This window comes from Bombus vosnesenskii, unplaced genomic scaffold, assembly GCF_011952255.1.
Source record: "Bombus vosnesenskii isolate JDL3184/JDL3185 unplaced genomic scaffold, Bvos_JDL3184-5_v1.1 scf7180000013542, whole genome shotgun sequence".
NCBI lineage: Eukaryota > Metazoa > Arthropoda > Insecta > Hymenoptera > Apidae > Bombus > Bombus vosnesenskii.
Genome location: NW_022883108.1, coordinates 142,111 through 153,539, shown reverse-complemented (window position 1 = coordinate 153,539; position 11,429 = coordinate 142,111). Strand labels below are relative to the sequence as shown.

At 30.2% G+C, this 11,429-nt stretch overlaps 5 protein-coding genes across 6 annotated transcripts; 1 reads left to right on the top strand and 4 right to left on the bottom strand.

Annotated features, from left to right (window-relative positions):
- Window positions 1–87: 87 nt before the first annotated feature.
- LOC117238561 (nuclear RNA export factor 2-like) lies at window positions 88–2,435 on the bottom strand. The gene has a single exon (XM_033503568.1). The coding sequence runs from the start codon at window positions 1,750–1,752 to the stop codon at window positions 139–141; it is 1,614 nt and encodes a 537-aa protein (XP_033359459.1). The 5' UTR covers window positions 1,753–2,435; the 3' UTR covers window positions 88–138.
- A 51-nt stretch (window positions 2,436–2,486) lies between these two features.
- LOC117238560 lies at window positions 2,487–5,430 on the top strand. Its single transcript, XM_033503567.1, has 9 exons — window positions 2,487–2,674; window positions 2,946–3,194; window positions 3,279–3,436; window positions 3,504–3,651; window positions 3,740–4,166; window positions 4,231–4,385; window positions 4,459–4,698; window positions 4,849–5,081; window positions 5,157–5,430. Exons 1-9 carry the CDS (start codon window positions 2,623–2,625, stop codon window positions 5,337–5,339), a joined length of 1,845 nt encoding a protein of 614 aa, XP_033359458.1. The 5' UTR covers window positions 2,487–2,622; the 3' UTR covers window positions 5,340–5,430.
- On the bottom strand, window positions 5,332–6,551 carry LOC117238567 (protein FAM32A). Its single transcript, XM_033503580.1, has 3 exons — window positions 6,254–6,551; window positions 5,995–6,127; window positions 5,332–5,918 (listed from the first exon to the last, which is right to left on the bottom strand). Exons 1-3 carry the CDS (start codon window positions 6,337–6,339, stop codon window positions 5,796–5,798), a joined length of 342 nt encoding a protein of 113 aa, XP_033359471.1. The 5' UTR covers window positions 6,340–6,551; the 3' UTR covers window positions 5,332–5,795.
- A 1,309-nt stretch (window positions 6,552–7,860) lies between these two features.
- On the bottom strand, window positions 7,861–8,823 carry LOC117238566 (histone-lysine N-methyltransferase SETMAR-like). Of its 2 annotated transcripts, XM_033503579.1 has the most exons (2): window positions 8,369–8,823; window positions 7,861–7,997 (listed from the first exon to the last, which is right to left on the bottom strand). In XM_033503579.1, the coding sequence occupies exons 1-2, from the start codon at window positions 8,738–8,740 to the stop codon at window positions 7,917–7,919; spliced, it is 453 nt and encodes a 150-aa protein (XP_033359470.1). In that variant the 5' UTR covers window positions 8,741–8,823; the 3' UTR covers window positions 7,861–7,916. The 2 variants fall into 2 exon arrangements, with proteins under 2 accessions (XP_033359470.1, XP_033359469.1); XM_033503578.1 differs by lacking the exon at window positions 7,861–7,997 and having other exon boundaries at window positions 8,251–8,823.
- Window positions 8,824–9,167: 344 nt separating this feature from the next.
- LOC117238565 (ADP-ribosylation factor-like protein 8B-A) lies at window positions 9,168–11,367 on the bottom strand. The gene is made up of 3 exons (XM_033503576.1): window positions 10,865–11,367; window positions 10,079–10,395; window positions 9,168–9,997 (listed from the first exon to the last, which is right to left on the bottom strand). Exons 1-3 carry the CDS (start codon window positions 10,985–10,987, stop codon window positions 9,877–9,879), a joined length of 561 nt encoding a protein of 186 aa, XP_033359467.1. The 5' UTR covers window positions 10,988–11,367; the 3' UTR covers window positions 9,168–9,876.
- Window positions 11,368–11,429: the final 62 nt, after the last annotated feature.

Below are 11,429 nucleotides of genomic sequence, written 5' to 3'. Positions count from 1 at the left end.
TTATATAAAATAAAACTAATTTAATATTTTACATAGACACAAATTTATAGTACAATTATACAATTTTCTTGTTATATTACAAGCATGTAACAGATAATGATATCTATATTATATAAATATTATACAGTAAAATACATATTATAGAAAAGCTTCAGGTGGCACATTGTTGACTGTATACATATTCATAAATGTCACAATAGCAGTTCTAATATCCCAGTTGGCATCTTCAAGATATTGATGACAAAATTTCATATTCATTGTAGTCAATTCATGCAAAAATGTAAGTAATTGTTCTTTTTCAGAAACACTAAACACTGTTGGAATAAATTTTGGAGCACATTTTGATTCAAAGCTTATTTCACTATTTCCTGACAAAGTGCCATTAGCAGGTGTTCCGTCAAGATAACACTGATCATTAGTAATGCAATATTCATTATCTTCTTTTTTCATAATCATAAAAGTTCTATTGAAAAACATTGGAGGACATTGGTGAATGTCTCGAAATGAGAACATTCCTTGCACAGAAATTGCAATGTGAATCTCTCCTTCATACAATAAATCTATATAAAATGTTTTAAAGTGATGTATCGTAGGCGGTTGATTTCTGAGCGCAGAAATGATTTTTTCTGGTCCACGTAATAAAAATTCTTGGCACTTTGCATAATCAACAAATTTTAGTAAATTTCTGTTTGTAACAAACGTCTTAGTTAGCTGTTTATGAATGTAATTTGAAACAGGTCCCAGAGTCATAGAATAAAGTGCATCTCTGTCATATAAACCATTCATCACTTGTCTATCATCTTGATCATATAACGTGAAAAAATGCTTCACAAATTGTTTGATCAAACAAGTATTTGTGCCATCTCTTAGAAAGTTACTTTGAATATTAGGAACAAACTTTTGTTCCATACCTATTACAATTCCATCCAATTTTTGCAAATGAGGAAAAACATTTTTTACTGCTTGCACATAATCTTGACACTTGTTGTATTTTGCACATAGTGGATTCCCATCCAACCAAAGTTCACTTATTTTAAACTCACTAAAATAGCGTAAGTATTCCACATCTGTGATTTGATTATGACGTAAGTCTAATTTGGTTAAATGATAACTAAAAAATTTTTCAAAGAAGACAATGCCTGTAATTTGATTATATCTTAAAGTCAGTTCTCTAACAGGTAACCGTGAATCACGATTATTGCTCAAAATACCCATTTTAGTACATCTTAAAACAAAGTGTAATATTTTAGGTAAAGATATGGGACAATATATAGAGTTTAATGACTTTTCATTTTCAAAATCATCAAGGTTCAATACCTTTTTTGTAGGTTCATACCTATAATAAAGTGCCTGTGCTATAACTCTATTAGGATTCAATTGTAAACTTTGAGAATCTGTATATCCCAATATAATATCAATGCGTAATTCTTGCCCATTTGACAATGTTATGCATAAACCTTGCTTTACAAGATTTTCAATAGCGCTGCAGCTACATTTTGTCAGGAATGTACTTTTGTTGGGACTTTCCTCTTTATACATAATGGGTAATATAATTTCAGGTTCACAAGCAACAATAACTGTTCTCAGTACTTCTGTTGCTTTATATTGTCCTATGCCAAATAAAATGAATTTGTGCCATAAATCTCGTCGTGCTGCCAAAGTTGATTCTTGAGTATTAAATGATGGTTTAATATATGTCAGTCGCAATGGTTCCCAGTCTGACATATTTTTAACAACTTCTGCATTTGTCATTGTTCTTGATAATGTATATAATGTTGATGTATAAAGTTTATGTTTTCACAAAAAGCAACAATAAAATTAAAAGTAATAAAATATGAAATTAATTCACAATACAATCGCTTAAATTTATAAGATTTATTCACAAATAGTTAGAAGACATTAGAAATTAATTTTAATCAAACAATATTTAGTAAATATATAAAAGATTTCTGTATACAATTGTTTAGACATACAATATACTGTTTAGATAAATTTCCCTATACAAAAAATATTACTTTCTGGAAGAATATCACTAATTCAACGATTTATATTAAGTATTGAGTGACATGTACTTACTAATGCTCGCATTACATTTTTATTTAAATTACGAATATTATATAAAACAAATTTTTTTGTACTTACATAATATTTTTCTTGTACGAAACGATTTATTAAGATTTGATTTCTAACAAAATGTATATAATATGTAAAAACAAAAATATTTGTTCAAAACCTTAATATTTGAAACTTTTAAGAAATGAATTAAATATCTTAACCCTAAATATTCCTACTTTAAATTTTAGTTGTAGAAAATATTGTATATTTCTTACAATAACTTTTACTCATTTTTATTGCGTCTACAATTCAATAACAAAGATATTGAATATTTGTTTCAAAAACCAATATATATTTAATTTTAACAAATAAGTAACACATTAATTTGTATGGGTTAATTCAAGTTTAAATAGTACATTCATTTTCAGAGGGCAGCATATGTATGATTCACAAGTGGGTTGGGCACTGAGCGTAAATTTTTTTGTGATTAATTACATATCAGTTATATGTATACAAAACATACATTTTTTTACTTATAAAATTTATTAAACAAAATTTAATGACAAGATGATTAAACGATTACATTTATTTTTATTTGGTTTATATTTTATGTGCCAAGGTAAATTTTAGTGATTTGTAAATTACTTATGTGTATACAAAATTCCACTTTTAATTCTGTATTTAAAAGTTAAAAACTTTATATAAAAACATTTTTAAGTTAAAAAATAAATATGCTAAAAAAATATATAATTAATTACTCTATTGAATATTCAATATTTTTGTGACATTATATTACAAATGTTATAAATTTTAATATATTTAACAACATATAAACAATTCAATATAAATGACAATAATTTCATATTTTTTTCATGTTTATGTTTCTTTAGTTGTGTATTCGATTCAACAATCAAGTTCTTGTCAAATTCCATTAGTTATTAGAGGATCTTGGTTTTCTTGGGAAAATGGAAGGAACACTTTAACAGAAATAAATGCTGAAACAATGACTGATCGTGGCAGATGCGTTGATATGATAGAAGAGTATCATGTTAATTATACATTTGTGTTTCAACATGAAACCTGTTATCACTGTGTTAAATTAATTGTTAGAACTGTAAATGTATTAGAAAAACTTGAAGGTAAAGTATATATGATAAATTTAAAGGAATTAATAAAAAAAATCTGTATATAAAATACATTAATACTGCATGCTTATGATTTAGCATATTGTGTGAATCTACCCAGTGGTGTTGAGCCAAATGTGGAAAATGTATGTAAAGGGTTACGTCCTGACCAACAGTTAGTAACACTATTTTCAGAGAATTATGTGCCAGTAAACTGTAGATCTTCTCTTGAAGGAGTGTGGCAGTTTGCCTATCAGGTATACATTTAATAATACATTTGTACAATAGTATACACAAAATTTATCCATTTTTTTATTATTACAGAATCGATTCAGATTTACAGGAGAATGCAATCATCCAGATGCTCAAATTAGATCATGTCAAACTGCCGGAACACAATTTTTGATAACTAATCAAAAATTCAACATAACGTACAAACAATGCGCTGGTATGAAGAATACTTTTGAAGGAGGTAATGTATTTTGTTAAATTAGGAGTTAATACTATTTTGCTAAGTTCTTTCTTGTAAAATTCAAATAATATTCCATTTTCTATTTCAGTGGTAGAATACAGTTGTTTGGGAGATTGGTTTGTTGATAAAAATCATTTTTTCGCGGTTGCAAATACGAAAGAATCTAGAAAAGACGAAAAATACCGATGTTTCCTAAAGAATCGCGATGATGATCTTTATATTGGTGTATCTATTACTGCAGAATGTAATACGTTGAAGACAGTTGAGAAAAGTCCAGAACGATTAAGGGTAACACCCGTCAAAGCGGAAGTAGTAGAACCAGGATGCAGACTACCAGAAGATATGAGCGGACAATGGATAAACACTGCCAATATTGATGCAGATATTTTCATTAACGAAACGCATATAATTGAAACTTGGTATCCTGATGAAGGTCGTTATAGACGTACGATTTATGTTTGTCGTGAATCGAGGGATACCAGGGTGATGATGGCTAGATTAACTGTTGATGGATGGTATGGATGTTTAATGTAATTGATAAATGTTATGCTTCAATATTTAATTAATTTTCATTTTTAGTCAAAAAGATTATGTATGCTTTGACTTTGTACGTCGACATCATAACATTATCAGATATCGACGTGGTATTGCAGTTATTAAAGATGATTTCCATACAGTTTGTTCTTGGGTTCAGTTCCCTAACAAGGAAGCTTGGAAATATGATTTATTCTTAGGTCAGTATAAAATACTTTTTCTGTATATCTAATGCTAGCTAGGTTCTTCTATTAATATTTGTTGTACCTTTAGCTAAGAATCCCGTACCAGTACGCTGTCCAGTGGCCGGAAAATACATGTTTGCTCAAAAAGGAGATGTTTTATTTGAAACTAGAATTTTAGGGGGTGTTACAAAGTCTCCACGTCCAAATATTTATTGCAAACAAAACATTTCAGATTTTTCTGTATGTGATACTGACCAAAAGGAAATTGCCATTGATGAGACCTATTGTTTATCAGTAGATCATTTAGGAAGACCTGTGGATATCTACAGTAAGTGTAAATTGCTATAGTAGAATAGTATATATATATATATATATATATATATATATATATATATATATATATATATATATATATATATATATATATATATAATATAGTAGAAAAATAACATATTCCACATGTTCTTTTTAAATATAGGTCTCCCGGATTACAAAATGCAATGTATTGGATTTTGGAAAGAAAATTTAAAATCATATTTAATAACCTACGACGAGTTAGATCCTTTTAGTAAATATCGTTGCTGGGTATATCAAAGAGCAGATTTAAATAAAGTTCTCATGTCTCAAGCTATTGGACCATTCTGTGATCTTAAACAAGATGTTACAAGCAGTAATTATACTGAAGGTGCCGCAGTTGCGTTAGAGTTGCAGGTAATACAAAGTGCCTCTATAAGTTTATTTAATGCATTATATATAATTCTAAATACATTTTATAATTAAATTTAGGAATATGAAAGAGAACGTGATCAATGTCCAATGTATTTCGATGACGGGAGTAATCCTTGGGTCGTAACGGAAAATTATATAAAAATATTCCATTATGGTAGTGGAAGTATAAAAATTTCGTTTTTATATTCATTCTTATTTTTAACAATAGGTATGATTCATATACCGTTGGTTGAAACATAGTATATTAACCCCTTTTATTAATCAGTTCCGTCCATATGTGTACATATCGTTTATTAGACATGAATAATTATAGACAAATATACATAATGCACTTATTTATTGTATATCTTAAATTCAAAGAGATATTTACTATACATTGTAATATATAATACTCATTATATATATGTTACAATATGAGTGCATTAACAAAATGTGCCTTATACTTAAAAATTATATCTTTTATTAATTAATAAAATAACAATAAGCTTTAGTGTGAAGAATCCATCCATTTTACAATTACAATTTTTTATGACGATCTGAATTTAATAATTAATGTACTTTTATAAAAAAAATTTACAATAAAGAATAATTTTATGAAAAATTTTATCTAAGAATAATCTAATGTAATTAAGTATTATATTATTTATGCTTAAATTTTATGTATAAATATAGTATAATATAAAGTATAGAAAGAATTTATTTTGTCCAGCTGACTTTTGGTATATCAAAGTGTTCTGTTAAACTGTCTAAATGTCTGTTAAATTCTTCTACCCGTTGTTTGTGCGTCATTGAAGCCTTTTGTTTTATTCGTTCAGTTTGCTGCAAGTAATATTGCTGAGTTATATTATATTACCTTATCTTATAATGTGAGACTATCAATTAAATAATTGCTTACCATCTTCTCTTGCATCTTTTGAAATGCTATTTCAGCTTTTGTTCGTTTAATTTCTATTACCTTAGATTGTTCTTCTTCCGTAATTTTTGTCACTTCTACTAATTTCTTCTTTTTACCTTCTTTATTCTTTTTTCTATTAAAAAAAATAATAATTGTATTATTAACAATTTAAGGATTATACGTAAATTTTGATCTACATATTTAGTAACTGTCAATGTAACTAAACTTAATCTAAAAATAAGATTTGTCAGATACATACTTTTTAATCACATTTTGATCATTTTTTAGTTTCAATGGTCCTTTTGCTACATGAGCATATGGATCATCATCAGTTGTTGCTCGCATGTTAATTTTTAAATAAATATTTATTATTTAATGTATTGTTGTTCTTACTTATAAAATGTTCTCAGGTTATAGCTGATTATGTATACTATCAGGGAGGAAATGAGAGTGCTCACGCCCGTAGTTTTAGTTGTTTCACAGTACAGGTGCTCCACCATGCGGCCAAGTGCTGAGTTTAAATTGAAATTAGCATGTACAAGAACCTATAAAGGTAGGGATCTGCCCTGTTTGGTTGAACCTTAGCATATATGAGAATCTATGTATTTAAACTTAATGTTAGGGATTTGCTCTGTTTGGTCACGCACTAGTATAGATATGAACATATTGAATTCTACGCTACAAGTACCTATTTAATTGTATGGTTCTATGAAAAAGTTCATATCTATTATTCTACCCGAGATAGGCAAGTATAAGAATGACAATTAATTGTTTACTATATTTTTGAACGATGACACATATAAAGCAGGGCTAGAAATGTCAGAATATAGCAATTTATTAACAAAAAATAAAGAAAATAAATAAATTTTCGCCGTTGTGGAAATCCTAAGTGCTCCTCGTTCTAAGTGCATTCTCGGGTGAGGATCTTCCTCAGGTTTAACGGAAAGCTCTTTTTCGGATGCTCCTAGAATCACTGAAAAAATTGATTCTTCAGAAATTGTGAAATTCGGAACACAATTGTTTGAATGCGTTGAATGTAAGAATAAGAAGGCAATTGAGATATAACAAAATACTTCACAGGATTCATATTTAGACATTTAGTCTGGGAGGTGTCTTGTATCTCAATTGCTCTCCTTGTTCCTTATTCTTACGTTCGATGTACTCAGATCAATATCAGGTAATAGCGGTCAATTTCTAGAAAGTGGTAGTTAACAAATTTTGAAGTACGATGTAGAAGAAAATGATGAAATAGAAAAAGGGCCTCGATGTTTGTAAGATTGTGAACCATTTCATTGTAATTTGCTAATAACTTTGATAGTTGAATATAATTTTAAATAAAAAAAAATTACGTTGTAATAGGATTTCAGGTAAGCATAATCCAAGATATCAGTTATTAATAAAAAAAAAGTTAAGTTACATATAGGAACAAAGTTGGCTGCGAAAATCGTTTTCTCCTTATTGTGATGTCAAATTTAAAGTCCTTCGGTGACACCCAAATCGCTCTGTGTTTTCGTTTAATTGTACTTTTAGCTACCGCTCATAGATGGTGTGCTACATTTGACTATGTCATAAGCTTTTATGTTACGCTGTTGCCATTCTTATATGTTCTGGCGAGCGTGGGTCGAAACTTGAAAGTTAAGTGGATAATCTTGTACATATTAGGTCATCCCATAAGTTCGTGCCGTTTTTCGAGCGGATATATATGTTAAGATTGTTTATATACCTTTCAGTTTCATAAAAAAATGTAATCCCCCTCTCGTTGTACAACTTTTTCCCATTGTTCTGGTAGGGCCATTATTCCGTCTTGATAAAAGTTCTCTTGTTTTTCTTTAAAATAATTTTCTAAGCTATTTTTGAGAATGTCAATATTTTCAAATTTTTTACCGGCTAAAAAGTGTTGTAATGCTCTGAACAGGTGGTAGTCAGATGGGACAATGTCTGGGGAATATGGGGATGTGGTAAAATTTCCCAATTAAATTCAGACAATTTTTTTTGTAACGCTTTTCGCGACAATAGCGTTATCGTGATGGAAGATAACGTTGTTCCTATTCACTAGGTCGTTCTTCAGTTAGTGTTTCCCTTAATTTTTCTGAGTGCAATATTTGTCTGAATTAATGGTATCACTACTAGATAAAAGTTCAAAATAGAGTATTCCTTTATAATCCCACCATACAGACAAAAGAACTTTACGTGGATGTAACCCTGGTTTTGAGCAGCGTTGAGGTGGCTGATTTCGTTGGGACCAACTACGTTTCCGTTCAGGGTTTTCGTAAAGTATTCACTTTTCATCACCAGTTACCAGGCGTTTAAGGAATGGCTCATGTTTATTACGCGCAAGTAATGACATGCACGCTGTTGTTCGTTCAAGACGGTTCCGTTCCGTAAGTTCATGGGGCATCCAAACGTTCAACTTTGACACCATCCCCATTTTTTTTAAACACCTATGAATCGTTGTCTTAGGTATTTTCAGAACATTTGACATCTCTTGAACTGTCAAACTTCGTGATTTTTCAACAAGATCCCGAATTTTATCTTCGTCTATCTGAGGAGGACGCCCGGAGCGTTCCTCGTCTTTTAAACAGAAATTCCCAGCTCTAAAACGTTGGAACCACTTCCTACAGGTGCGAGATGAAAGCGCATTTTCTCCGTAAACAGCACATATGTTTTTCGTGGCAATTGTTACAGAACTTCCTTTCCGAAATTCATATAACATGAGATGTCGAAAATGGATACGCATTTCACTCATGATTTTTTACTGTTAGAAGTCACTGTGTTCACTATATTACGATCTTATACCCACGAAAATCTGCTCTAGCCTATTCTCGATCAGCTAAGCTTAAGTGCATTGGTCCCTTATCGCCGTATGTTTATAAATCGACACATGAAATGTATACACAAAAGTCGGCACGAATTTATGGGATGACCTAATACAATCATTATACTTACTCTTACACAAACTATATAGGACAGTAAATAAACTCGCTAAAGATGAATCGACTCTCGACAATACACAATCGATAGTGCTATGACGTCATGCATATCAACCAATAACGTTTCTGCACTGGATAAGATAACATAGCTTAAAATTCTATATTATTGTTTTAAAAACATACAACATTTTATTATTTTTATTTTCCAATGATAATAAAAATTTTATCAAAGGCAAGAATCCATTTAAAAAATGGATTACATTGTTTTATTCCTTTTCATATGTATGTATATATATGTATGTATACGTGTATGTGTGTGTATATACATAACACAACTGTCATACTTTAAGGATCGTAATAAATTGATATAATTTGTTAATAATTCTCCATTAATTATACAAGTTTACTTAGCATCATATTCGTGTACATATAGCAATCAATTGTTCATAATCTCTATGTTGTGATCTATTAATCTTAATTAAATAGTTTCAAAAATGTGTACTATATGATAATTGATATTATTTTGCGCTTGTATTCGTACTAGCTATCATCATTTCTACATTAACCATTAAATGCTATTTTTTCTTGAAGGATTTAAGTTAGAATAACAGCACTGTTACTTAAATTGATTATCTGAAAACACAATATAAAAAATTGTTACTTATTTCTAAGGTGCTTGCAGGATGTACGTGTCTTGTTATCATTTGCATGAGCATATTTGGTTTAAGCATAATTTCTTTGTTTTTTTCCTTTATCAAACTTTCTATGATTTTTATATGACTGAATAGATAACAGCTAAAGCTTAGGTTTAAAAAAAGTGTCTACAATAATTGATCACTCAATTCAGAATAAAATCATTACTCAACACTCCCTTGCACATTTGATCCCCATTCTATCAATATTTTGGGCTTTTCGATAAAGATGAGTAAGTACATAAAATTAGTTACACATATTAACGAACACCACTTTTAGAATGTGCTATAAGCCACTGCAATGTTATATCAATATTGTCTTTCTCTTTGCATGAAATGCTATAGCAACAGATCTCACGATCTTGAATTGCTGATAAATTCCTGAAATAGAAAGTATTTATATGACATACATTTATCATTTACTCACTACTATGACTATAATTTTTTAAATAACAAACATACATTCTTTCTATAAGCCCATTTTCATCCAAAGCAAGAGGTAAGTCCCTCTTGTTACCAAGAACCAGCACTGGTATACCAGATAGCTGAGGTTTGTCTAATAGATTGTGTAATTCATTGCGACTTGCTTCTATTTTTTCAGAATCAGCTGCATCTACCATATATACTATTGCATTCACTCCTCTGCAATATCTTTCCCACATTGATCTAAACCTTGGTTGACCTCCAATATCCCATACCTTTATAGTTACATTGCCTTTTGTTATTTTACGCATATTAAAACCAACAGTTGGGATCATATCTTCGCTGAATTGTCCTGACTGAAAAATATTATATTCTATGAGAAATAGGCGTATACTTGTTTCATTACAGAATATAAAATAATACAGTGATAAAATATAGAAAATGTTTCAAAATAACAAATATGTTAATGTTATGAAAAAACTAATGTATAATTTTATTAAACTGCTCATGAACTGGTCACTATTCTATCTAAAATTAAGGAACAAAAGAAAACGACAACAATCAAGTTCGTTTCCCAGAAAATGATTGCGAAGATATGTAATTTTAAATCTTTATATTAGGGCGGGTGCAAGGTTTACATCAGTTACAAAGTTATCCCGAATGAAATATAGAATCTAACCAAAACGGTGCACGTTTTGTTCTTTTATAATGGTAAAATATGACGATTTAGTGATTTTTCAAATGAGCATGGTACGTTTTATTTAATAAAAACGCGAATAGGAATACCAATCGTTAAATTGTAACAATGAAAGCAAATTTTCGTACCGCTATAACATTTACGAAGGTGGTTTTTCCACTGTACTGCAAGCCAACAAGAGTGAGTTCCATCTCCTCTTTCCAAAAGAGGGATTTAAACCAATCCAAAATTCGATTGATGAGAGCCAACATTTTTATTCAATCGGGGGAAATCCAGCTCCACCGGTAGAAAGTACACTTAAAGTACGCCGCTCACTGACTTTGACATGTAGTCATTTGCACTCGACTACGACGTCAGTCCGTCAACTCCGAAAGTATGTACCGCGCTAGTCAGTGACTGGCGCTGACTAATCGCGCGGCACCAGTGCCTGTGATGCGTCACAAGATGCTAAACACGAATTTATCTTATGAAAAAGTAATATCTTCCACGCTAAACAAGTTTATTGCGAGTTATAGTAGATGGTGGTAGAACGATCTTGACAGTTCGGGCATTGACGTGCAGCAGAAGACGTTACAGCGATTCTCAACTAGATGTTACTCTTTGATACTTCGTTCAATTAATAATTCACTGACTAGGACGCGTTGGCGACTTCTGTTCCGTTTTCCAACAAATGTACTGGTTTATTGCACATAC

Coding starts and splice junctions, on each gene's coding strand:
- LOC117238567 (XM_033503580.1), bottom strand. CDS start 6,339: ATGCGAGCAACAACTGATGATGATCCATATGCTCATGTAGCAAAAGGA. Junction 6,128..6,253: donor GATCAAAATGTGATTAAAAA/GTATGTATCTGA, acceptor TTTTTTTAATAG/AAAAAAGAATAAAGAAGGTA. Junction 5,919..5,994: donor AAAAGATGCAAGAGAAGATG/GTAAGCAATTAT, acceptor TATTACTTGCAG/CAAACTGAACGAATAAAACA.
- LOC117238561 (XM_033503568.1), bottom strand. CDS start 1,752: ATGACAAATGCAGAAGTTGTTAAAAATATGTCAGACTGGGAACCATTG.
- LOC117238565 (XM_033503576.1), bottom strand. CDS start 10,987: ATGTTGGCTCTCATCAATCGAATTTTGGATTGGTTTAAATCCCTCTTT. Junction 10,396..10,864: donor CCTTCGTAAATGTTATAGCG/GTACGAAAATTT, acceptor AATATTTTTCAG/TCAGGACAATTCAGCGAAGA. Junction 9,998..10,078: donor AATGGGCTTATAGAAAGAAT/GTATGTTTGTTA, acceptor TTTCTATTTCAG/GAATTTATCAGCAATTCAAG.
- LOC117238560 (XM_033503567.1), top strand. CDS start 2,623: ATGATTAAACGATTACATTTATTTTTATTTGGTTTATATTTTATGTGC. Junction 3,652..3,739: donor GAAGAATACTTTTGAAGGAG/GTAATGTATTTT, acceptor TTTCTATTTCAG/TGGTAGAATACAGTTGTTTG. Junction 5,082..5,156: donor CAGTTGCGTTAGAGTTGCAG/GTAATACAAAGT, acceptor AATTAAATTTAG/GAATATGAAAGAGAACGTGA.
- LOC117238566 (XM_033503578.1), bottom strand. CDS start 8,740: ATGAGTGAAATGCGTATCCATTTTCGACATCTCATGTTATATGAATTT.